This window comes from Myotis myotis, unplaced genomic scaffold (assembly GCF_014108235.1).
Source record: "Myotis myotis isolate mMyoMyo1 unplaced genomic scaffold, mMyoMyo1.p scaffold_m19_p_17, whole genome shotgun sequence".
Classification (NCBI taxonomy): domain Eukaryota; kingdom Metazoa; phylum Chordata; class Mammalia; order Chiroptera; family Vespertilionidae; genus Myotis; species Myotis myotis.
The window spans coordinates 24,054,841-24,082,286 of NW_023416321.1; the positions used below are offsets into that span (position 1 = coordinate 24,054,841).

At 41.3% G+C, this 27,446-nt stretch overlaps 1 protein-coding gene and 1 non-coding gene across 7 annotated transcripts in view; one reads left to right on the top strand and one right to left on the bottom strand.

The window, feature by feature from the left end:
* The window catches only part of RAD51C (RAD51 paralog C), a 38,111-nt gene extending 17,337 nt beyond the window's left edge, over positions 1-20,774 (bottom strand). For 2 of the 6 annotated variants that reach the window (XR_004972830.1, XR_004972831.1), the window contains exons 1-6: positions 20,580-20,774; positions 17,304-17,553; positions 15,524-15,690; positions 9,647-9,780; positions 6,224-6,355; positions 13-79 (exon numbers count right to left, since the gene is read on the bottom strand). Coding sequence is in view for 4 of the 6 variants with exons in the window: in XM_036340403.1 (XP_036196296.1) it covers positions 13-79; positions 6,224-6,355; positions 9,647-9,780; positions 15,524-15,690; positions 17,304-17,553; positions 20,580-20,697 (868 nt within the window). In the remaining 2 variants the exon portion in view is untranslated. The remainder of the gene's footprint in view (positions 1-12; positions 80-6,223; positions 6,356-9,646; positions 9,781-15,523; positions 15,691-17,303; positions 17,554-20,579) is intronic. The other 4 variants (XM_036340403.1, XM_036340404.1, XM_036340406.1 and 1 more) reach the window with 3 other exon arrangements.
* A 5,387-nt stretch (positions 20,775-26,161) lies between these two features.
* Positions 26,162-26,325, top strand: LOC118672617. Its single transcript, XR_004973158.1, has one exon. It is a non-coding gene; the product is annotated as a U1 spliceosomal RNA (small nuclear RNA).
* The last annotated feature ends 1,121 nt before the right edge of the window (positions 26,326-27,446 follow it).

Sequence of the window (27,446 nt, forward strand, 5' to 3'; positions counted from 1 at the left end):
ATTATTACTCACCCAACGCAGGTATCAGCATGGCCTGATTTTTATCAATCTTTGTTGTCATCTGATTAGTTAAAATTACCTACAAAAACAAAATGTGAGAAAATTAGATGAGTCTCCCCTAAAACTTAACAAGTAAATAGTCTTGTGATTTTATTATTCTGAATATAATCTAATTTAAAGAAATACTATTTAGGTAATGAAAACCTTTCTGATAATATTTTTAAAACTTACCCATAAAAATAAATAGTTATCTGAAAACATGTCTACTGAACATAAAACTTTTTTTAAACAAACAAGAACAAAGAAGTTCTTTGTTGTGAAAATGGAAGAATTTATCCTATCTAATACAATGGGGCCTTGACTTACAAGTTTAATTCGTTCTGAGACCGAGCTTGTTAAGAAGCTCGTTAACTCAAATTACTCTATCAACTCAATGCAAAAAAACCGCCGAGAGACAGCTGGTATCTCAAAAAACTCATTAGTCGGGACACTCGTAAGTCAAGGCCCCACTGTAATAGACAAACATGGTAATTGACCGTACCTTTGCTATGCTTCCCATTGGCTAATCAGCACGATATGCAAATTAACTGCCAACAAAGATGGCTGCTAATTTGCATACGGCAGGCAGATCGTGCTCTGCCGCCCTGCCTGGGGCTGGTGGCAGCTCGATCCCAAGCCGCTGGCTGCCCCAGTGCAAGATCCTGGCCTGCCGTGTGCGGGGTAGGGCGGGCGGGGCGGGCAGCAGCGCGATCCTCAGCTGCCACCCGCCCCAGCGCAGGATCCAGGCCTGCCATCTGCGACCGGGGGAAATGGGGCAGACACTGTGGGATTGGGTGTGCCAACTGCCACCAGGGGAGCAGGCCTAAGCCAGCAGGTGGTTATCTCCCGAGGGGTCCCAGACTGTGAGAGGGCACAGGTTGGGCTGAGGGACCCCCCTACCAGTGCACAAATTTTTGTACACTGGGCTTCTAGTATATATATATATATAAAAGCGTAGTATGCAATTCAATCTGACAGCAGAACAACCAGTCGTTATGACTCACACTGACCACTAGGGGGCAGATGCTCAACGAAGGGGCTGCCCCTGGTGGTCAGTGCGCTCCCACAGCAGGAGCACTGCTCAGCCAGAAGTGGGGCTCATGGCTGTCGAGTGCAGTGGTGGTGGCCGGAGCCTCTCCCGCCTCCGTGGCAGTGCTAAGGAGCGGCAAGCCAATGGTAAGGAGTGAGCAGGGGGGTGGTTAGAAGCGAGGGGTTCCAGATTGCGAGAGGGCGCAGGCCGGGCTGAGAGACCTCCCCCCTAACTCCCACACAAATTTCATGCATCAGGCCTCTAGTAAAGATATAATAGATAATATATAATGGCCTAAAGAGAGCATGAACAAAAACTTCATAAATGCGAGAATCAGGAAAATCCAAGCTTTTAAATTTAAGTTTTGTATAAGCCAATAGGAACAACCAGTCCAACAGCAGTAATAAACTTTTGAGTACCTAATACATGCCAGAAACCATGCTAAGTGCTTTACCTTCATTATCGTATCTAATCTCCACAACTACTCTATGAATGAGGTATTATTATTATTATTCCAATTTAACACATAATAAATCAAAAGCTTAGAAAGATTGAGTCTGTGCTCTTTAGCACTGTGGCCTCTCTGGAATATATTTATTCAAAAGAATATAAAGTTCTTAATAACTCAATGCTTACATTTTTATGGAAGAAATAAATATAGAATTATGATTTATGATTTTACAGAAATAAAAAAGAAACCAAGGCAAAGAATTATGAGAAAAGACCTAAAGTCAAAGAATGTACAGTAAAAGTAGAAGAACTGCAGGAAAATAAAACACAGTAATCAGATCAAATGACCCCAAATTGTGAAAATGCTAGTCTACTAATAATAGATACAGATGTACGTTAGTCACAGATGGCACTAAAGACTAAAAATATTGCTAATTCTTTTGGATTAAATAGTGGCCTATAGAAAAAAATCCCATGTTATGAAAGTAGTAGCTTTATAGTAGAGAAAATGAACATGTTTGAGGCTGATTTAGTACAGTAAAAATCAGATTATCTGGCATATTTTTATCCAAAATTCTCCAAAAATGGTTATTTTAAATATTCTTCCAATACAGGTCTTCCCTCTAGATATAAGATTGATACTACTGCAAGCTGAAACTGATACAGAACTTCTAAAAAGACTCTTGCCTGACCAGCATGGTCCAGTGGTTGAGCATTGACAGATGAACCGAGAGGTCATGGTTCATTTCCTGGTCAGGGCACATGCCCAGGTTGCAGGCTTGATCCCCAGTGTGGGGCATGTAAGAGCAGCTGATCAATGATTCTTTCTCATCATTGATGTTTCTATCTCTCTCTCCCTCTCCCTTCCTCTCTGAAATCAATAAAAATATATTTAAAAAATTAAAAAATAAAAGGACTCTCTCCACATCAGCATGGCAAAGACTTAAAAGACTCAAAATTGGTAAAGATGTGGAAAAACAAGAATTCCCATTCATTGCTGAAGACAACATACTTTGGAACACGTTTTCTGAGGATAATCCTATCTAATAAAAGACAAACAGGGTAACTGACCGTACCTTCGCTACACTTCCCATTGGCTAATCAGGGCGATATGCAAATTAACTGCCAAGAAAGACGGCGGTTAATTTGCATACGTAGGCGCAATGATGGGAGGTGAAAGGGGAAGGACGAAAGAACGGTGATCGGAAACCCAGGCGGCAGGCAAGAGCTGGGTGGCAGCTGCCTTTGCCCTGCCCCCTGGCCCTGGATCAGAGAACCGGGGCCGCCTTTGCCCGCCCCCCAGCCAGTGATCGCGATCAGAAAGCTGGGCCGCAGGCAAGGCAGCACCCCGGGACCCAGGAGACACCTTACCTGTGGCCATGATCTTGATTGGAAAGCCAGGCCAGAGGCAAGGCAGCCCCCTGGAACCCAGGAGCCCGCGAGGTCTGCAGGTGAAGCAGCGATCAAGCTATGAGGGGGAGGGTAGGGGGCGGAAGGAGCTACTAGAGCAGCTCTGGCCAGAGACTGAAGACTCCCGCCGGAGCAAGGAGCAAAAACTGAAGGCTCCAGCCACAGCAAAGACTGTGTCCAGAGCGAAGATGGAAGGCGGTGGCCAGAGTTAAGGTTTGGGTCCCGGGTGCCAGAGGAAAACTGGTGCCAGCAGCCAGGGGAAGGGAAAGCCTATTGCACAAATCTTTTCGTGCAACAGGCCTCTAGTCTATATATAAAAGCCTAAGCGACCAGCCGACCAGCCAACTGGCTGACTGGCCGACCAACAAGTAGCTATGATGCACACTGATCACCAGGGGGCAGATGCTCAACGCAGGAACTGTCGAGCTGCATTCACTTGGGAGCTGCGGTTCTCAGGTGATGCACTGGAACCAGACAGGAAGGAGTCCGATTCCGGAGTGTGTCACCGAGAACCACCTTCTCACAATCTGAGACCCCTCGGGATGTCGGAGAGCCAGTTTTGGCCCGATCCCCACAGGCCAGGCCGAGGGACCCCTCCAGTGCACAAATTCGTGCATCAGGCCTCTAGTTTGATAATATATAACAAAATGTTTTAAACAGATATTCCTTTGGCTTAATACTTTCAGAAATAACTGGACGAATGGACAAAGAAGTATATGTAAAGTTGTTGATTGCAGTGTTTTAAATTATGAAAAACTGGAGTCAACTTTAAAGATAATCAATAGGGAAGTGGTTAAAAAAACTTCTACAGTCATACAACAAAATACTATGTAGCTAAGGTAAGGTAAACTTATATAGTAACTAGAGGCCCAATGCATGACTTTGTGCACCAGTGGGGTCCCTCAGCCTGGCCTGCGAGATTGGGCTGAAACCGGCTCTCCAACATCCCCCGAGGGGTCCCAGATTTCGAGAGGGCGCAGGCCAGGCTGAAGGACCCCACCGGTGCACAACTGGGGCCAGGGAGGAATGTGGGAGGTTGGCCAGCCGAGGAGGGACCGCATGGGGGCTCCAGGGCTGTCTCGCTCAGTCCTGATCAGCCAGACCCCAACAGCAAGCTAACCTACCGGTTGGAGTGTCTTCCTCCCGGTGGTCAGTGCACGTCATAGTGACTGGTTGACCAGTCGACTGCCTGCCCCCTGGTGGTCAGTGGACATCATAGCGAGCGGTGGAGCAGCCTTAGCATATCATTAGCATATTAAACTTTGATTGGTTGAAAGGACACTAGATGACTGGACACTTAGCATATTAGGCTTTTATTATATAGGATATATATGGAAAGATATTTGCAATATATTAAGTGAACAAAATATTGCTTTGCATAATAGCATGCATAATGTGATCTTACTTTAAAACATGTTTATGTATGCATAGAATAAGTTTGGAAAAATATGTACGGCAAACTCAACAATAATCATTTCTGAGTAATAGATAATATAACTATTTACATTTTGATGATTTATAATTTTTTTACAGCAAGCATATAACTTAAAGTTGTAAAATGTATTTATTATCAAAGGTCAGACATGCCTCTATACCTGCTAAGTAAAAAAGAATTTATAAAGTAATAGAGTAAAGTATGCCCTTAGCCCCCAAAAAATCTTAGCTCTAGAAATAACCACTGTTAATGTTTTAGTCCTTTCAGTATTTTTCTTCATAGACATAAATGCTCATATATAATTTTTACTTTTCTCAAAAGTGGAATCCATTGCCAAAACCGGTTTGGCTCAGTGGATAGAGCGTCGGCCTGCGGACTGAAAGGTCCCAGGTTCGATTCCGGTCAAGGGCATGTGCCTGGGTTGCGGGCACATCCCCAGTAGGAGATGTGCAGGAGGCAGCTGATCGATGTTTCTCTCTCATCGATGTTTCTAACTCTCTATCTCTCTCTCTTCCTCTCTGTAAAAAATCAATAAAATATATTTAAAAAAAAAAAAAAAAGTGGAATCCATTAAATTTATTATTATACAACTTGAATTTTTTCACTTAATCATATATATGGATATCTTGTTTCATGTGAGTTTGCAAATGCTTATATTACTTAAATACTGCATAGTTTTTCATGTTATTTGCATTACTTTTAAAATATTTTTTATAATTATTTTTAATATGTCCTTTTTTATTGACCTGAGAAAGGAAGGGAGAGGGAGAGAAAAAGAAACATTGATGTGAGAGGGTCACTTTGATTGGCCGCCTCCTGCATGATCAAGCCCAAAACCCACGGATGTGCCCTGACTGGAAATTGAACCAGCTGCGACCACTCGGTGTATGGGACAACACTCAACCAACTGAACCACATCAGCCAGGGTTGCATTATTTTTTTAATCAGAAAAGATAGGATATTTTTGTTAAAAACAAACAAAAACCTAAGGAACTATGGCAACTCATTAGTCTTGAGTGCCCCCTAGTGGGGGTTCTTCATGGATATTAACAGAATGCATAAAATTACGTACAAATTAATGGGAAAAAATAATTCAAAGACAGGATACTATGCTTTTCAGTTTATGGCAAAAAAATCTAATAGCTCAAAAGAAAAGATGTAAGTTTTGAAATTATTTTATCAAGGAATTCTTTATGTACTTATGATGTATTACAGGCATGTGCTAAGGACTCTGGGTAAAGATAAGAAAATCAAGTTAAGCAGTCTGACCTCCCATCTCCCTCACATATAAGTGTGTATATTCGTGTCAGTGGTGGAATAGGGTTGCAGAATGGGAAGTGCTGGCAAACGCAATAAAAAAAAGTTTTTAACTCCTTTTTATCGCTTCACTTTTGAACTTACCTTTACCTTTCTCCTCACATTTCAAATCTAAGAGTTACCTCCACCTCCAAACATCTTGGCTCTTTACAATATGTCATTTTCCTATCCCTCTGAGTCTATGATTATACATTATGTAATAATCAAAGACTCAAAAGAAAAATGGGAATGTTGGAAGAGCTTACCTAAAACACATCAAGTATATTTAAACAAAGAAAACACTGCAATTACCAAAGTCTATTTTTAAAATATGGCATCTTAATTATGCTTATTCTTTTCCAGGAAAACCAATAAACAACACTTATGACTGGAATTAATTTTTTATAATAACCAAGCCAAAACAAAACTACATTTAAAACTATGTGTACATTAATATGTCCTTTTTTATTGACCTGAGAAATTCTATTCTGCTACTTGTAGGCATTAATATTTGATACAATCTTCTTAACTATTATAGAATTCTCTTAACTAATTATACTTACAGCTAATCTGTGATTATTTGCAAGGCTGATCATTTGCTGGGCTAGGCCATTTAGTAATCGAGTTCGAAGGGATAAGTCATCAAAGTCATGACGAAAGGGAAAAGCAATACCATCCACTATCACTAATCGAACCTAAATACAGAAGAAATAATGATATTAGGTTTGGTATTAAAAATAAAATTGAAAAAAAATAAATAAAAATAAAAAAATAAAATTGATATTAAAAAATCACAGCCCATTGTATAAAAAAAAGACCCTTAATGCCCTAGCTGGTTTGGCTCAGTGGATAGAGCGTCGGCCTGCGGACTCAAGGGCCCCAGGTTCGATTCCAGTCAAGGGCATGTACCTTGGTTGCAGGCACATACCCAGTACAGCGTGTGCAGGAGGCAGCTGATCGATGTTTCTCTCTCATTGATGTTTCTAACTCTCTATCCCTCTCCCTTCTTCTCTGTAAAAAATCAATAAAATATATTTTTTAAAAAATAGATATACAGGATTTAATAATTTAAAAAAATAAATTAATTTATTTTAAAAAACCCTTAAAATCCAGTTTTATTCCCAACTTTACAAAGGCTTTATTTTGATTATATCTATTCATCCAATGCTTTTTATTTATTTATTTATTTATTTTAATCCTCACCCGAGGATATTTTTCCATTGATTTTAGAGAGAGTGGAAGAGAGAGGGAAAGACAAAGAGAAATGTCGATGTGAGAGAAACACATTGATTGGTTGCCCCCTGAACGCGCCCTGACTAGGACTAGGGCCAGGGCCAGGGCCAGGGCCGGGGAGGAGCCTGCAACAGAGGTACATGCCTTTGACCAAAATCAAACCCAGGACCCTTCAATCCACAGGCCGACCAAACCAGCTAGGACATCCAATGCTTTTTTTAAAAATGTTTGTATTGATTTCAGAAAGGAAGGAAGAGAGAGAGAGAGAAACATCAATGATGAGAGAGAATCATCAATCGGCCACCTACTGCATGCCCCCTAATGAGGACCAAGCCCTCAACCTAACCATGTGCCCTGACTGGGAATCAAACTGTGACCTCCTGGTTCAGGTTGATGTTCAACCAGAGACACCAGCTGGGCCAATTCCTTTTTTTTTTAAATCCTCACCCAAGGATATTTTTATTGATTTTAGAGAGAGGAAGGGAGAGAAGAAAGAAAAAGAGACAGAGACAGAGACAGAGACAGAGACAGAGACAGAGAGAGAGAGAAAGAAGAAACATCAATCGGTTGCCTCCTGCAGGCGCCCTGACCAGGACTGAACCCAAAACCTACGTATGTGCACTGACTAGGAATTGAACCAGGAACCTCTAAAGTGTATAGGATGCCATTCCAACCAACTGGGCCACCTGGCTAGGGAAATTCATCCAATGCTTTTGTATTAATTACCAGAAGTTAAAATGTACTCTGGTTGGGTAATTTATCCACTTAAAAAAGTAATTCAACAAAAAGAAAAAGGAGCACTTACAATTTTCTTATCAGTTGCCATTACACATTGTCTTTTACAGGGGTATTTTATTGACAAAAAGCCCTTTTTAAGTCTTAGTTAAACAAATTTCTCAGTTAAATACATTAGTTTTTACCTTCAGGATTCCTTCATCTCTTCAAATATTAAATTATCACACCTTCTTCAAAAACTTAATGGTATACTTTTCCCCCTTAATTTTAAACATACTATAGGGCAACTAACCACTACAGAATCTATTATAATACAGAATTCAGCATGATGCAATTTGGTCTTAAATTATAATCCCCAAGGTTTACTTACAGATGATAAACATTTTCATGACAGTTTCAGTTTGAATATAATCCAAATAATGGCACCTACAGTGAAGTTAGAGTAAACAAATGAAAAAACTATAAGAGCCCTAACAGGTTTGGCTCAATGGATAGAGCGTCAGCCTGCGGGCTCAATGGTCCTGGGTTCGGTTCCAGTCAAGGGCATGTACCTTGGTTGTGGGCATATGCCCAGTTGGGAGGTGCAGGGGGCAGCTGGTCGATGTTTCTCTCTCATTGATGTTTCTAACTCTCTATCCTTCTCCTTTCCTCTCTGTGGAAAATCAATAAAATATATTTTTTTTAAAAACTATAAGATATTTTTTCTATCTAATAAGGATTAGGCTAAAGAAGAGGTTTTTGTGAAGTAATGTACAAGCCATTTTCATATCTTTTACTTAGAGTATTCATTTATTCATCCAGCAAATATTTATTGACATCTACTATATGCTAGTCACTGTTACAGACACTGCAGAACAAGTTCTCTTGCAGCTTATGTACTAGTGGAGTAAGAGACAATTAACATACAAACACATACTGAATAAAACAATTTCTGATAATGATAGGAGTTATGAAGACACTAAAACTGAATAAAATGACAAAGAACGAGTAGCTGTTAAGGTAGAGGGAGGCTAACTTAAATTAAATGTGAGGGAAAGCATCATTGAGAAGTCAGGCAACAGAACTGAGTCCTGGATAAGAACCTCTTAGAGGGAAAGACAATCTATGTATAAGGAGTCAGAAGGGCAAGGATCTAATGCACAAACAAGTTTGGCATGTTTAAGGGTCAGGAAAAAATGTAGTGAGAGGGAATGATAGTAAATTATATCAGGAAAGTACAGTGGTGAGCTAAAGCCAAATCCTATGGGCTAGTAAGCCAAACTAAATTTTCAGAAATTTTGCAAATCAGTAATTAAATACAGCCATTAAAAATAAAACTATATAAATTTTATGAATAAATAAGTCATATAAGTATTTGGATAAAATAAAATACGGCCCTAACCGGTTTGGCTCAGTGGATAGAGCCTCGGCCTGCGGACTCAAGGGTCCCAGGTTCGATTCCGGTCAAGGGCATGTACCTTGGTTGCGGACACGTCCCCAGTGGGGAGTGTGCAGGAGGCAGCTGCAACTGATCAATGTTTCTCTCTCATCGATGTTTCTGGCTCTCTATCCCTCTCCCTTCCTCTCTGTAAAAAATCAATAAAATATATTTTAAAAATAAATAAATAAAATAAAATACGAATAATAAATACTGAAAAATCACTCCTTCCTATTTTTTTATATTTTACTATTATCTATGCTCTTTTGAGAAGACACACAAGAAACTATTAATAGTGGTCAACTTTGGGGAGAGGTACTAGAAGCGATAGCAGAAGGGAAATGTTATTTTTCATTTTATACCACTCTATACAGTTTGTTTGATAGGAGCTATTCTACCATTACTAGAGGTGGAACCTCTTTTTATATTATTTCAATTTCTTACTTTAGGCATAATATTAATATATACATGCTAAATAAATGTAAACATAAATAAATTATAGGGCAAGGAATAAATAAATTTTCTGAATTGGCTTAACCAGACACTTCCTAAGAAATATTAGTTACATTGGTAAATTACATTTCAGTAGCTTGAACCATACCTTTGAATGTTCTGAAAGGAATTCTGAAAGTAGATAAACTTGTGCCAGTAGCTCTGTGTAGTCATGACAACGAAAATAATAAATATGGGAAAGAATGTTTTCAAGAGTGAAATTCTCCAAAGCCTTTGGGTGCGCTGAAATAAACAACAAAACAATCTTAAAATAATTAGTTACCTGTTTTGATATATTGGTGACTAAAGAAAAACAATACCTTTGAATAACAAAATTCTTCACTGTGAACAAAACTCTCGACTTTATTTGAAAGATGACAAAATTTTAGCAAAATCGCTATAAACTATCATTTCACAATTCCTGTCCTCTTCTTTCATCCTTTCCACTGTTTCCTTACATACTAGGCCTGTGATGGCGAACCTTTTGAGCTCCGTGTGTCAGCATTTTGAAAAACCCTAACTTAACTCTGGTGCCATGTCACATATAGAAATTTTTTGATATTTGCAGCCATAGTAAAACAAAGATTTATATTTTTTATATTTATTTTATATATTCATATATTTAAATGCCATTTAACAAAGAAAAATCAACCAAAAAAATGAGTTCGCGTGTCACCTCTGACACGCGTGTCATAGGTTTGCCATCAATGTACTAGGCTATCTAGAAACTGTTTCTACACATATACAACTAGTTTTTAATGCCTGTCTTTTCATATTTCTAGTTATTGGCTTCCACTCAATAGAAGTAACATACTGGAATTTCTCTTTCTTGTTTTTTTTTTTTCATAGGATTACAAACTAACAGTTGAAAGGAAAAATGTTCAAAAGAAGTATTTTCCCCCCTTAAATGATATAGTGTAACTTGGTAATTTAAATAGAACCAATGATATAAAATGAAATTCCCTACTTAGATTGGATTTAAAAAATAAGCAGTTTGGAAACCAGAAACACCAATCAGAAAGGATATATGCACCCCTATGTTCATAGCAACACAATTTACAATAGCTAAGATATGGAAACAGCCTAAGTGCCCATCAGCAGATGAGTGGATTAGAAAACTGTGGTACAGAAGAAGAACCAAGATGGTGGCATAGGCAAACACCTGTACTTGCTGCCTCTCACAACCACATCAAAATTACAACTAAAAGACAGAACAATTATCATCCAGAACCTCAGGAAAGCTGGCTGAGTGGAAGTTCTACAACTAAAGAGGTAAAGAAGAGAGCGCATTGAGACTGGTAGGAGGTGTGGAGGCACTGAACGGGCTGGCATCCAGGTGCACTGCTTTTTTAATCGGGAGGGAGATACAAACTCCCGCTTGTTCTGAACTCCAGTTCCAGGAGAGACTCAGGGGGACCCAGACACATACAGGGAGAAACTGGACTGTCTGGCATCAGGACAGGAACGTGAGGGAGGCTTTCTTTCAGACGGAGGTGCAGAGGTGTGCGCAGTGGTCACTGTTCCTGCCTGGGAGAATCTCCAGTGCAGGGCTGCCTGGCAGCCATTGCTGTTTGCTCTGCCCTGGTGATTCCCTGAGACCCGGCCCACCCAATTTACAACCCCACCCAAACTGTGTGCAGCAGCTTTTGCATATGAATGGCCTGTCCTTTGTCAGCCTAAAACCTGTCAGATAGGCAGCAGCTGGGTCAGGGAGTCCCAAAGCAATCAATCCAGCAGCAGCCTGCCTTGCTACACAGCTGGGTCTCACCTGGGCACTTCCAAAGCCAATACAAAGAGGAGGAATCTGCAGATCTCTCCGTAGCTCCTGCTGGGTGACCCCAGGCAGTGGCTGACTTTGCACATCCTTGGAGATCCAAGAGCCAGTGTAACCAGTGGTCAGTGTGAGACCATACCAGATTACAACTCTTCACATCCATAAGTGACACACTCAAGGGACAGACTCAGTGAGCACCAGAGCCCCACTGAAGCAAGTCCTGCCCCATAGGGGTGTCTCCTGCACAGAAGCGCTTCCATTGTAGACACAGTTGGTCCTCACAGCCAATTGGCCTGGAAGTCAATTCCTCCCAGTGATACCAACAGCAATCAAGGCTTAACTACAACAAGATTGTGCACGCTGCCCACAAAGGGATGCACCAAGAGTGTCCACCTCAGGTGACTGGAGAGGCTGAGCCACCAGGCCCTATAGGACACCTACCACACAAGGCTACTCTATCAATTCAAGCAGACTAGCAGCTACCCAATACATAGATACAAACACAGGGAAATAGCCAAAATGCGGAGACAAAGAAAGATGTCACAAATGAAAGAAATGGATGAAAGGAAAATACTGGATATAGAGTTCAAAACCACAGTCATAAGGTTACTCAAGAATCTTCTAGGAAGAGCACGACGTGGTGGGGGCGGGTGGGGGGAGAGAACCGGACGGCCTTAGCAGCTCCGCCGTGGGCTGCGTCCCGGAGAATAATATAGAGATTCAACAGTAGACTAGAGGATCCCAAGAATCAAGTCAGCCCTACACGGTTTGGCTCAGTGGATACAGCGTCGGACTGCGGACTGAAAGGTCCCAGGTTCGATTCTGGTCAAGGGCATGTACCTTGGTTGTGGGCACATCCCCAGTAGGGAGTGTGCAGGAGGCAGCTGGTCGATGTTTCTTTCTCATCGATGTTTCTAACTCTCTATCCCTCTCCCTTCCTCTCTGTAAAAAATCAATAAAATATATATTTTTTTAAAAAGAATCAAGTCAAAGATTTGAAGTGCGAGGAAGCAAAAAACACCCAACCAGAAGAGCGAAAGGAAAAAAGAATCCAAAACTATGAAGATAGTGTAAGGAGCCTCTGGGACAATTTCAAATGTACCAACGTCCATATTATGGGGGTGCCAGAAAAAGAGAGAGAGCAAGATATTGAAAACCTATTTGAAGAAATAATGACAGAAAACGTCCCCTACCTGGTGAAAGAAATAGACTTACAAGTCCAGGAAGCACAGAGAACCCCAAACAAGAGGAATCCAAAGAGGACCACACCAAGACACATCATAATTAAAATGCCAAGGGCAAAAGACAAAGAGAGAATCTTAAAAGCATAAGAGAAAAACAGTTAGTTATCTACAAGGGAGTACCCATACAACTGTCAGCTGATTTCTCAACAGAAATTATGCAGGCCAGAAGGGAGGGGCAATATTCAAAGCGATGAATAGCAAGAACTTACAACAAAGATTACTCTACCCAGTAAAGCTGTCATTTAGAATTGAAGGTCAGATAAAGAGCTTCGCAGATAAGGAAAAGCTAAAGGAGTTCATCGCCACCAAACCAGTATTAAAGGAAATGCTGAAAGGTATTCTTTAAGAAGAGGAAGAAGAAGAAAAAGGTAAAGATAAAAAATTATGAATAACAAAGTGACAACAAATACATATCTATCAACAAGTGAATCTAAAAATCAAATGAATAAAAAATCTGATGAACAGAACAAACTGGTGAATGTAATAGAATCAGGGGCAAGGAAAGGGAGCGACTGACAATTCTCGGTGGGGGAGAAGAGGATGGGGGGGTGAAGGAAGAGATTGGACAAAGAGCTTATACCTATGGACGAGGACAGTGTGGGGACGAGGGCCTGGGGTGGGGTGGGAACCGGGTGGAGGGGAGCTATGGGGGGAAAAGAGGAACATCTGTAATAATTTGAACAATAAAGGTTTTTTAAAAAACCCCAAAAACTGTAGTACGTTTACACAATGGAATACTATGCTGCTATAAAAAAGAAGGAACTTTTACCACTTGCAACAGCATGGATGGAGCTGGAGAGCATTATGGTAAGCGAAATAAGCCAGTCGGAGAAAGATAAGTATCACATGATCTCACTCATATGTGGGATATAATGATCAACATAAACTGATGAACAAAAATAGATCCAGAGACAAGGTAGCACTAAACACACCACCCAACCTCAGAGAGAAGGCAGGGGAGGGGAGGGTTAGAGATCAACCGAAGGACTTGTATGCATGCATATTAGCATAACCAATGGACACAGACACTGGGGTGGTGGGGGCTTTCCCTTGGGAGTGGGAGTGGCTGGGGGGGAGGGTCAATCGTGGGAAAAAAGGAGACATGTAATACTTTAAACAATAAAAAAAAGGAAAAGAAAAAATAAATAAGCAGTTTGGATTTGTACATATTTCAGAGAAAAACCACTTAAAAAGTGTTGCATTTTAAAATGTACTTACGTTTTAACATTGAAAAATAAACCCCAAGAAATTAAATTTCAGAAAACATTGCCTATTACAAATATATTAAATTTTCACTTGATTTTTATTATTGTTTTTTTGTCTTTTTTTTCTTCTTCTTAAATTGATTTTTAGAGAGAGAAGGGAGAGGGGGAGTGAGAGAGAGAAAAACATCAATAGGCTGCCTCCTGCAAGTCCCCCACCAAGGATTGAGCCTGCAACCTGGGCATGTGCCCTGACAGGGAGGTGCATAAAAGAACACTCAACCAACTAGCCACAACAGCCAGGGCCAAGTATACATTTTAAAAGTTCATTTTTAACCAAAAAAATGACACCTTAATCATATACCACTCATTAAAAACTTTATATCCCAGTTTTATACCAATAATATTTAGAATAAGATTTTAAGACACTATTACAGCCCTGGTGGGGTGACTCCATTGGTTGGAGTATCATCCCCTACACCAAAAAGTTAGACTCCGAATCAGGGAAGGTACCTAGGTGTCAGGTTCGATCCCCAGTTGGGGTGTATACAGGAGGCAGCTAATCAATGTTTCTCTCTCACATCAATGTTTCTCTCTCTTTCTCTTCATATCCTCAGATGATAATAAAACAAAACAAAACACTATTACAAATATACATGTGTCTACGGCCATGCCACCCTGAATACACCCGTTCTTATCTGATGTCACAAATATTCATTGTGACATGGGTAGCTTTAAGGACTTTCAGCAGATATACTGGTCATTAGTTAAAGAGGACACCCAGCACTTCCATTAAAATAAAAATATACAGCCCGGCTGGCGTGGCTCAGTGGTTGAGCATCCATCTACGAACCAGGAGGTCATGGTTCGATTCCCAGTCAGGGCACATGCCGGGGCTGCAGGCTCGATTCCCAGTGTGGAGTGTGCAGGAGGCAGCTGATCAATGAATCTCTCTTATCATTGATGTTTCAAACTCTCTCTCCATCTCCCTTCATCTCTGAAATCAATAAAAATATATATTTTTTAAAATCCTGTTGATTACAAACATTTAAAGGAAATACAAGCATATATGAAAAGCATTGGTTTTTGAAACATCTAGAGAAAAAAACTAAAGACTGTACATCCAAAGAATAAGATAAAACAAAGCAAATTTTTTAAAAAGTCAAACCAGAAACCATTTAATTTTATAAGAAACTGAAAGGACGTGAACTTGAATATAAATTACCTTTACATTTTTAAAAAAACTTCCTTTGCACATAGTAAGTACAAAAAACTTCCAAACACTTTAGCAATACAATTAACATAGTCATGAAGTCATTTACATACTACTCATAGCCCCATAGGTCAATCAGCTTAATGTTCCAAATACTTCCAAACATAGTTTTTGTTTTTGGAAAAAACAGTATGAAAGTCAAAACACTAAATGCACTGAATATAGTGAGTGCATTGAGACAATACTTATAGTAAAGTTCCAACAAAATTAGTTTACCCCTGGCAGGTCAAAGTATGATTTGAAATCATACACTGAAATACATACACAAATTTTGCCTTAGAGCTCCTGCAGTGAGGGCCATAAAAGGGGAAGAACAGGCCAATTCAGATTGTGGCATTTCTAATTTTTAAGAAGGCTATGAGAATTTAACACCAGTACATTATCAAGTCATTAAGCTTCACTTTCCAAAATGGTCTCTTGCTAAGACTTCAGATGAGTACAAATGCAAATTTCTTTTACTATACAGAAAAAAGAGAATCACTTGCTAACTTACCCTCTTCCATACCTGTTCCTGCTATAAGCTGAAGGTGCTGAATGCAGGCAGTTGCAAGGTCTATCACTCTATCAACCATAAAACTTCCCTCTGTATCAATAAAAACTGCTTCGCCTTCCACTCCTCCAAAACATTCTGGTATCTGCACATCTACTGCCAACTGCATACTATAAAGAGAAAGAAGTCAAACAAATCATTATAATGATCTTCTAACATAGTGTTTTTCAAACTCCAGATCACGAAATGTTTTATAAATGCAAATATACATCCCAGACAAGAGAGATGGCTGCTTCGCCATGACTCCAAATAAAGGATGGGGCTAAAGTAGAATTACAATTGGGAGTACAAGAAAGTTTATTCTTGTATTATTATTTACTAGAGGCTGATGCACGAAATTCGTGTACTCAGGGCGGGAGAGAGGGGTCCCTCAACCCGGCCTGCACCTTCTTGCAGTCGGGAGCCCTGGGGGGTGTCTGACTGACGACTTAGCACTGCAGCAGAGGTGGGAGAGACTCCCGCCACTGCGCTCACCAGCATTGAGCTTGGCTTCTGGCTGAGTGGCACTCCCCCTGTAGGAGCACACTGACCACCAGGGGGCATTGAGTGTCTGCCCCCTAGTGGTCAGTGCACATCTAGCGACCAGTCATTCTGCCAATTGATCAATTTGCATATTAGCCTTTTATTATAGATTATATTATTTTCCATACAAACTATTGTAAACCTACTATTTTTATTATTAAAAGTTTTATCTTGTATTATTTATTATACTAGAGCTTATTGCACGAAAAGATTCGTGCAATAGGCCTTCCCTTCCCCTGGCTGCCAGCACAGGTTTTCCTCTGGCACCTGGGACCCAGGCCTTCGCTCCGGCTGGAGGCGCCTCCAAGCCTCTTGTGGCTCCAGCGGCCGGAGCCGCCTTCAGTCCTCACTCCGCCACTTCATGCCTATGTATGCAAATTAACCACCATCATTGTTGGTGGTTAATTTGCATATCTCGCTGATTAGCCAATGGGAGGCGTAGCGAAGGTAAGGTCAATTTCAATCTTTGTCTATTATTAGATAGGATTATTTTCCATAAAAACTACTGTGAGCCCCACCCTGTATACGTGAATCAATGATTCTTGGATTAGGAAAAGGGTGTGCTCATAAAATCATGATTAAGGAATTTTAGTGGTTTTTTAGGCCTCTGGAAATGGAACCCTTTCTTACTATATATAAATCTACTTTTTTAAGTCTCAGATTTTTTTTTTAAGTAAGTTTTTATTGATTTTGAGAGAGAAGGACAGAGATAAAAACATTGATGAGAAAGGAACTTCATTGAGCGGGTGCCTCCTGCATGCACCCCCACTGGGGATGGAGCCTACAACCTGGGCATATGTCCTGACCAGGAATCCAACTGGCAATTTCTTGGTTCCTAAGTCGATGCTCAACCACTGAGCCACAGCGACCAGGCTCCACTTTCAAATGTTTGATTTTCAAATATATTCTCTGGAATTAATTATGTAATAAAGTAGAAGACTGCTTTCTTATCCTAACGACTACATAACAGTGTTGTAAAAGAAACACTTTTTATGTCAAAAGAAACATATCAATTTATCAAAATGGAATGCTAAAGTAATACAAATATTAAGTTGGTTTTTGTTTGATGCATGTACGCAAACACAAAAATTTGTGAATACATACATTTCTTTTTCGGTCTGACTATAGACCCATAGCACAATACTCTATTACTTACATAAAATGTTAAGCCCACCCTTAAGAAGGGAACATTTTAGTTTACCATAACTGTGTTTTTCCAACACCTGGTGCACCACAAATTTCTGTTGTTTTGGTTAAGGGTACTCCACCCCCAAGAATATTATCGAGTGCTGAACAGAAGGTAATTATAAAGTTCTGGGTATGCTCCTGCTCAAGAAGATCCAATGCTGTACATTTCTTGCCTGACTCTGCATGTCTTGGTTTATCTGTGAGACACTCTCTTCTTATAATTTGCAGAGCTTCTAAGGCTTCCTCTTTAGATATCCCAACTTCTGAAAGTAGAGTAAGAAAAAACACACAGATTTTTGAGACATTTGAAACAGTGTATTATGCTACTTGGTTTTCTTTATTAATTTTAATTTTTAGGTAGCAAGAGTGATGCCAAGAATAGAGAAACATAAAAATGTAACATTCTGCCCTGACTGGTTTGGTTCAGTGGATAGAGCGTTGGCCTGCGGACTGAAGGGTCCCGGGTTCAATTCCAGTCAAGGGCATGTACCTTGGTTGCGGGCACACCCTCAGTGGGGATTGTGCAGGAGGCAGCTGGTCGATGTTTCTCTCTCATCGATGTTTCTAACTCTCTATCTCTCTCCCTTCCTCTGTAAAAAATGAATAAAATATATTTTTATTCATTGAGCCCGCAACCCGGGCATGTGCCTTTGACTGGAATCGAACCCAGGACCTTTCCGTTCACAGGCCGGTGCTCTCTCTATTCATTGAGCCAAAGCAGCTAGGGCCATTAAAAAATGTAACATTCCATGAACTATTTAACCTTTCAAGTTAATAAATGGATTGATGTTTTCTCAGTCCTCACATACTTAAAAAATTTATTACCTCAGAAACAGAATTGAGCCCTGGCTGATTTGGCTCAGTGGTGAGAACACTGGCCTAGGAACTGAAAGGATCCTGGGTTTGATTCCTGGTCAGGGCACATGCCCAGGTTGCAGGCTCCGTCCCCAGTGGGGGATGTGCAGGAGGCAGCCAATCCATGATTCTCTCTCATCACTGATTTTTTCTCTCTCTCTCTCCCTCTCCCTTCCTTTCTGAAATCAATAAAAATATATTATAAAAATAAAAGAAGTGCATGTGGCCCTGGCCGGTATGACTCAATTGCTTGAAGTGTCCTCCGGCACACTAAAAGGTGTTAGATTCAACCTCTGGTCCAAGTACGTACAAGAGGCAACTGATCAATATTTCTTTCACATCAATGTTTCTCTCTTTCTCTCCCTTCCTCTCTAAAATCAATTTAAAAAAAAAAAAAGAACTTGCTTTAAAAAAAAAAAAGTGCATGTTTTATTCATAATAAAAACTTTTCATGGGAACACTGGCATGAAAAATTCATGTATCGTTCTATTTAATGAGAGTAACAATTTTATGCACAAATACCTTAAACAATATGCTTACACTTTCCTTAACTACACAGTTTCATTCCTGTCTGATAATATGGCCTAAGAAGATAAAACAGTAATTACAAAACAGGCGGCTGCCCTGGCCGATGTGGCTCAGACGGCCGGCCGCCATTCCCTGCAAGGAAGGTTAGTGCCTAACTTGTGGGCTCAATCCCTGGTAGAGGGTGTGCAGGAGACAGCAGATCGATGTTTCTCTCTCATCAATGTTTTTCTCTCCCTTCCTCCCTAAAATCAATAAAAACATATTTATAAAACAAACAAACAAACAAGCGGAGGGGAGAAATAATTGTGAGGACATCACTTAAGAGTTTGATATATCGCCAAAACCGGTTTGGCTCAGTGGATGGAGCGTCGGCCTGCGGACTGAAGGGTCCCGGGGCAGCTGATCGATGTTTCTCTCTCATCGATGTTTCTAACTCTCTATCTCTCTCCCTTCCTCTCTGTAAAAAATCAATAAAATATATTTTAAAAAAAAAAAAAAAGAGTTTGATATATCAGTGCTTGATTTGGTAAGGATATAAAATATACATTTGGTGCTAACAAAACACAACAATGATAAGGCAAGGAAAATCCTATCCAATTTAAGAGCTTGGACTCTGGAGTCAAATTACTTGGGTCTGTGAAGCCTGGCCGCACCACTATGTAGTCGCCGTGTTTGGGCAAGTTACGTTTTTGCATCTCAGATTTTTTTTCTTCTACAAAATGGGTATGAGACAATACATGTAAAAAGCTTGGTAGAAAACCAGGCCATCCAAAATGCTCAGTAATTGTTAGCTTTTTAAAAAAAATACATTTTTATTGATTTCAGAGAGGAAAGGAGAGGCAGAGTCAGAAACATCAATGATGAGAGGGGATCATCGATCGGCCGCCTCCTGCATGCCCCACCCTGGGGATCAAGCCCTCAACCCAGGCATGTGCCCTAGACCGCAGTCGAACCCAGAACCCTTCAGCCCACAGGCTGATGCTCTATCCATTGAGCCAAACCAGCCAAGGCAATCATTAGCTTTTTATCGTTCATATTCTCTCCTTCCCTTTTTGTAAAACCAACTTGCTGAAAGAAAAAGAGCCCATCAAACTTTGGGGGACACCACGCGAGGTGTAAGATTTAAAACGAATAATTAACATTGGGTCTACATTTATTTAGTTAGTTAGTTAGTTAGTTATTCTTGAGTGACTAGTTGAAACCTCCTCATTTTATATTGTTGAGGGCAATGACTTAAAACTCGGTTCTATCTTGATATTATAATTCTGGGCATACCATCGAGCCATGTGCTCAGCCAGTTTGACGCAGACAGCTTTGTTTTTGTTTGCCTCAGGATGCGGTGGTCCCCACCGACGCATTATCTATGTTCTGGAAGGTGAGGCTTAGGGTTTCCTCAGGGAGTTACAAAAAGAAGCACCGTCTTCTTTCTACCCCGTTTCTCATTCTTAGTATCTCTAGAGTCCCATCACGAATCCTTCATTTTTCAAATTTAATCCCTGTCCCTGGGGTTTGGGAACAGCGGGAATTAAATGGCCTATATGAGCTCCAATCCTGGCTCTGCAACTTCCTAGCCCAGTCGTTACGAAAAGTGACTTAACCTCCCCAAGCATCGGTTCCTTCGTCTGCATATCGGGCATGGCCCATGCAAAGGAGGGCTCTTTGGGGTATAAACGACGTAATCCTCAGAGCACTGGGCAGGGACTGGCAGAGAAGGCAATCAGTAAATGTTTCCGAGACCACAGTTCTAACCGTCCGAACCAGGTTTAAGTATAAGTAAGGAGGCTTTTCACGTTGTAAACGCAGCCGTAGGCGGCAGCCCAATGTGCGGAGACTGCAGGCGAGGGAAGAGATGGAAGCGGCACAGAACGCGGCCAGTGCACCACAGCTTAACGTCGGGAGTCGTTACCTTTGCTGAGCTCGGAGGGTTTCACCTCTAGGAGCTCCTCAGCAGTTTGGAAACCTGCAGACACCATTTTCACGCGCACCGCTGGGGACAGGGGGAAACTAACTAAATCCCGCTGCATTTCAAAGCCGGACGCCTACGCACATAGGCGCTCAGACCCGCCGAATTCCAGACGCCGAATTCCGCACGCCCGCGCCCGTCCGCGCCGCGCCGCGTGACGTCAGGCGTAAAGCGGAAGGGGCGGGGCCTTCGGCCTGGCTGCGCGCGGCCTGGGGTTCTGCGACTCTGTGAAGGCATATACTCAATTTCCCCAAGAACGCACCTTTCTGTCGTGGATCTGTCAAAGCCCAATATGGTTTCCCCATTAAAAATACACCCTAACAGCCTTAATCGGTTTGGCTGAGTGGGTAGAGCCTCGGCCTGCGGGCTGAAGGGTCCCGGGTTCAATTCTGGGCAAAGGCATGGACCTTCGTTGCCGGTTTGGTCCCCAGTTGGGGGTCATGTAGGAGGCAGCTGATGGATGTTTCTCTCTCATCCATGTTTTTAACTCTTTACCCCTCTCCCTCTCTAAAGAATCTGAATAAATATATATATATATATATATATATATATATATATATATATATATATTTAAATACATCCTAGTAGTAAAAAGATAGGTGGAGACCGCAGGATGGAGAGCCAGGCCCAGTGGGCTCTACACACCACATTTCCTCACTTGTGCCCACGGGTGAAATCTCAGGGTGGTTCATCAGAATGATCACCCCAGTGGGAGTAACGGGCACACACACTGGGCGGTTACCGGTTGGGGATATGGAACGGACAGATAAGGATTAATCTGGGTCCCCGTTATAGGGTGCCAGCCTATAACGTTATAGGCTTTCTCGCTTGCTGTCTCCCTCGCTCGTCCCCCTTGCCTTTTCCGCCCTCGCCATCGAGAGGGACTGTGGACTAGCCCGCCACCTGCCTTTCCCGCCCTCGCCATCGCGAGGGATTATGGGCCAGCCCGCCTCCTCCAGAGACCGCGCTGCGTCCAGTCCACCCCCCCTACCCCCACAAGGCTTTCTGCGAGTCCAGTTCGGAGCAAGCTGAATTCCGAGTCCGTTAGTCCATAACGTCCTGCTGGCTTAAGAAGTAGCTGGAAAAGTAAGCGGGTAATATCCCCAGAGTGGGCTGGCGTGGGCTCCCCTTTCTAAGATGCAGTCGTTGGGGTACGCAAGAGCTCCTGTTCGGGAGCAGAGCTGGTAAAAGACAAAGTCCGTGGCTTCCTGAGTCTGTCCTTGCCTAGGTGAGCGATGATTTCTTTCGGGCCAACCTATGTGGGCCACTTGAGCAAATCCTTCACGTTTCGAATGCTCGCTACCGGTCCGCTGGAAAAAAAAAAAACACCCCCAAAAAACACGGTAGCTCATAGCACCGTTTTTCTTGAAGCCAAAATTAAAGCCTCGTACCCTTTTTATTCTACCACGAGCTACTTGCAGATCGCGAGCCCCCCTTGGGGTGGGGGTGAATTCGAGAAGTGTTTGTCCCCTAGTTGGTAGGTCAGAGAAGTCGGGCAGGACTGACCAAAATGTGGTTTGTTTGCCGGTCAGTACGTTGCTTAACCTCCAGTCTGACCCACAGCAGGGCACACCGTGGGCATTTCATAAAGTTGTTCACAGGGAGGATTTGTGCTTATGCTTGTAAAGCAACTGGGGTCTTGGGATGGTGTCAACATAGTTAAGGATAGTTCTTGAGTTAGTTTGGTCAAATTCAGTGGGATTGGCAGTGTTTAGAATTTTGTTTCATTGGCATTGGAGAGTTAAGAAATTAGTTAACTCTATCTGTAGCTATACAATTATGTGTTGTTTATATCTTATTCTGACCCTTGAGTTGCCTGCAATTATTGTTTGTACCATCATTCTTAAGTTTTTTAAAAAGCCTGTATAATCAGGCTTTCAAACTAGGATCCAAGTTTATGAGGCCAGGCTCCAGGAACTAACAGAACTATAGGATTTATACGGAAGGTGCATCTTCCTTCCTGTAGTATCAGGTTTTCTCAAATATGTTTTTTTTTAAAAATATATATTTTTATTGATTTCAGAGAGGAAGGGAGAGAGAGAGAGAGACATCAACGATGATAGAGAATCGTTGTTCGGCTGCCTCCTGCATGTCCCCTACTCGGGATCTAGCCCATAACCTGGGCATGTGCCCTTGAGCGGAATCGAACCTGGGACCTTTCAGTCCACAGGTCGACGCTCTATCCCCTGAGCCAAACCAGCTAGGGGTTTTTTTTAGTTTTTTTTTTTTGGTTTTTTTAGAGAGAGAGAGAAGAGTTGAGTAATTTAATTGGTAAACCATTTTCTATTGAATAAGTATTAATATATTGTAGAGTGAACTGCAAACATAAAAAATACATTTTAAGATAAAGACTTTGAAGAAAGATCCTGTTTAAACTGGACACTTCAGTAGTCTCCCAACGCCTCCTAGGTATATGGTTTTATTTTTCTTTGCAAGGGGGGTTACTTGTTGAAAAAGTTTGAGAGGCATGATGATGGATATAAGCTTTGGAGTCATACAAATTCGGTTTTTATCACATCTCCGGAAATTACCAACTGTGAGACTTTCAGCAAGTTTACTCAGGTTTCTTACCTGCAAGTAGAAGGTTACTATTTCATGGGGTTGTTGGAAAGATTAAATGAATGCATATTAAGTATTTGGCACAGAGAAGGTATGTAATAAATCTTAGTTTCTCCATTTAAAAATGTTCTAATATGTGTATTCAGTTGAATGAAACCTAGCTCAACAAAGTGCTAATGCTGTGAGACTTTTTTTAAAACTGCCTACAGCCCTAACCGGTTTGGCTCAGTGGATAGAGCATCAGCCTGCGGGCTCAAGGGTCCCAGGTTCGATTCCGGTCAAGGGTATGTACCTTGGTTGTAGGCACATCCCCAGTAGGGGGGTGTGCAGGAGGCAGCTGATTGATGTTTCTCTCTCATCAATGTTTCTAATTCTCTATCCCTCTCCCTTCCTCTCTGTAAAAAAATCAATAAAATATATTTTAAAAAATTAAAATTAAAAAGAAAATTAAAAAGTGCCTACAGCTCTAGGTGTGGCTCAGTTGGAACCCTGTGTACCAAAAGTGTTCCTAGTTCAATTCCTGGTCAGGGCACCTGCCCAGGTTGCAGGCTCAATCCTCCTTGGGGGGTGGAGGGTGTGTGTGCAGGAATCAGCTGATCGATTTTTTTTCTCTCTCAAATCAGTATTTCTCTTTCTCTCTCCCTCTGAAAAATCAATAAAAACATTTTAAAAATAAAATAATCTCAGAGGGAAGGCAGGGGAGGGTGGGTGGGTGGGAAGTAATCAACCAAAGACCTTGTATGCATATATGCATAACCCATGGATCCAGACAGTGGGGTGGTGAGGGCTTGGGGTAAGGGTGGGGTGGGCTGGAGGGGGTTGATTGGGGGGGGGGGGGGACATAGACAATACTTTCAACAATAAAGATTTTTTTAAAAAGAAAGAAAAAAATAAAAAGTGCCTACAATTGTAAAGTGCCAGAGAAAAGTTGTTTTACATATGTGATGTGATTTAATTTGAAAAAACTCTGGCCTTGGCCGGTGTGGCTCAGCTGGGCATAGTCTGGTGCACTGGAAGGTTGCTTGTTCGTTTCCTGATCAGGACCCATGCCTGAGTTGAGGGCTTGATCTCCTGGGTTGGGGTGTGCAGGAGGCAGCTGATTCATGTTTCGCTCTCACATTCATCGATGCTTCTCCCTTCGTGTCTCTCTCTCTCTCTCTCTCATAAAATTGATAAAATATATTTTTTAAAAAACTCTTGATCAAGCACATTGGCGTGGCACAGTGGTTGAGCTTTAACCTATGATCCAGGAGGTCATGGTTCGATTCCTGGTCAGGGCACATATAGGATGCAACTGATGGATGTTTCTCTCTCCCTAAAATCAATAAACACATCCTCGGGTGAGGATAAAAAAAAATTTACAATGATTAGTGAAAAAAAAACATTAAAATTCTCCACTCAAACAAGGTATACAAGGATTTTTTGTTATTCTTTTTGTTATTGTTAAACAGTGAGAGTAAAATAACTTTCCTGGAATATAAAAATAAGAGCTGACCCCAGCTGGTGGGGCTCAGTGGTTGAGAATCAACCTAAGAACCAGGACCTAGTCACAGTTCCATTCCTGATTAGGGTACATGCCTGGTTTCAGGCTTGATCCCCAGTGAGGGGCATGTAGGAGTTATTAGCCCATCGATGATTCTCATTGTTAATGTTTTTATCTCTCTCTTCCTCTCTGAAATCAATAAAATATTTTTTAAAAAAATCTTTGGAAAATAGAGTGATTCTGGTGTGAATCTTCTAGAGACAAAGAACAGGTAAACTTGGAAACTCCAATTCTAATTTACAATGATGCAGGAAGGAGAGGGTTGAGAAGGTTGATTTTATATATATCTATATCTATAGCTATATCTATAGCTATATCTATATCTACCTCTATATCTACCTCTATATCTACCTCTATATCTACCTCTATATCTACCTCTATATCTACATCTATATCTACATCTATATCTATATCTATATCTATATCTATATCTATATCTATATCTATATCTATATCTATACCATTGCCTAAGATAGGATATCCTCTTTTCGAGTTGTATTATGATTTTAAGAGGGCGCTGGAGTTTCTTGTAGGATGGATTCTCTGGTAGTCTTGTTCTGGATTTCATAGGCACCTGTGAAAAACCAAAAGGTTGACCCTTGCAGTGCCGAGATCGTAAAGGTTTAAGGATGTGTCAAAACACCACTTATTCTTGCTCGGGACGGAAGACACTCATCATGAAGGTGGATTTCCAACTGTGAGGGCCATGATCACACTCCCACTGGGGGGAGCTCTTTGACTGTTTCAAATGTGTGAGTGTAGGAGGGGTTGTCGGGTGAGCTTTTCCCTAGTTTTCTCGGTTTAAAATTAGAATTAGTGTTTGTGCAACTGGTCTTTCAAGTAAGGGTGATCGTTTGCCACATATGTGAAAGAGCATGTTTTGTACATGTCCTTGGAACTTCGAACTGACTACCTATTTTTAGCAATACTTGTACTGGATTTTTAAATGTAGTTTTGCAAAATTTCATCTTTTCTTTCAAATTTCATCTTTTTAGACTTGCTTTTTCAGTTAAGTACAGAACACCTTGATAACCTGCACCAGGCATCACGGTGATGTCATTAGCTCCAAGCCCTTGAAGGAAAGAACAAATTCATATCGTTTATCTTTAAATCTGCCGAGTGTCTTTACCTTTGTTTTATTTGAACAGCACCACCGACTATACTAGGAAAAGGACTCGGTGAGATCATCAAAAGGGGTGTGGAATATGTAAATAAGCGCAGTGACTGCTGGTCATGCTTACAACAGACATATATTTCCTAAGATCTTGAAGTATCCAGATATACAAATTATTGCTGGGTGGTAACTATAGTTTGAAAACTCTACTGCAGAACTAAGAGGGTCAGTAGGATGCATGATAAAAGTGATCCTATCTTGAAAGTGATTTGAATCTGGGGAGTAAGTGCCAGGCAACACTGTCAACTCATACTTACCTGGCAGGGGAGATACCATGATCACGAAGGTGGTTTTCCCAGGGCGAGGCTTATCCATTGCACTCCGGATGTGCTGACCCCTGCGATTTCCCCAAATGTGGGAAACTCGACTGCATAATTTGTGGTAGTGGGGGACTGCGTTCGCGCTCTCCCCTGAATCAACAAGGTTGGGAAAAAAAGATCTTGAGGTTCTTCTTTTTGCTTTGAAGCGTTTTATCATTGCAGAAAGTTGCCAAGGAAGCAAGACAGCTTTATAAGTGGTTATGGAGATCAGAAGTGAAGTTACAGGGCTACCTTCCTTTTATATAAATCTTGTTTCCTTTTTTTTCTCTCTTAATCTTTGTGGAAAGTATTGCATACATAGATCCTCCTTTTTCCCCCATCAACCTCTTCCAGCCTGCTCCCTTTCCCCCCACCAGGCTCTCATCATCCCATTGTCTGTCCATGGGTTATGCATATATGCATACAAGTTCTTTGATCTCTTCGCACCTACCCTCCCCTGCCTTCCCTGTGAGGTTCAACAGTCTCTTTGTTGAAAGTATTACATATGTTCCCCTTTTTTCCCCCATTCACCCCCCTCCAGCCCGCTACTGCCCCCTGCCCCAGGCCTACCTTTCTTATAGAGGAGAATTTGCCCCCTTACCTGTTCTGCTGTTTCAAGAGTCTTAAGTCCTGACCCACAACTCAATGAGATTGGTTGCTTAGAGTGTTGTCCTGATATGCTATGAACACATCAATAACTGGAACAGCACATTTATGTTTCTCATGGATATTTCTCAATTCAAATAAAAAATTTTAAAATAGACTACATTTATATATTCTTTGTTTGTTGTCCCTTTCTCCACTTTCACAGTCAGCAATTTAGCAACTTCTCTAGGCTGTTATCATTCTGTCCTGTCCTTACATTTGTTTGTCTGGCCTGCCTGCTTCCCTCTTCCATTCTATTAGGACCCTGTGGTTACATTAAGTCCACCTGGATAATTCAAAGTACTCTTCCTTCTCAAATCTTTAATCGCATCTGCAAAATCTCTTTTGCCACAAAGTACAGCAATAATAGTGATTAGGACTTAGATATTTCTGGTGGGCTATTACTCAGCCTACCCCATCAACAAAACCCAAAGGCAGGTTTGTCTGGAGCGACAGTTATGACACTGAAAGGTGCTCTTTACTATGTAAATAAGCGCAGTGTCTTGTTCACATTGTACATACGTTTGTGATTTTTGCAAATATTACAGTATCCAAAATGTTATTGTCTGGCTTTTACTGAGATTTGGAGA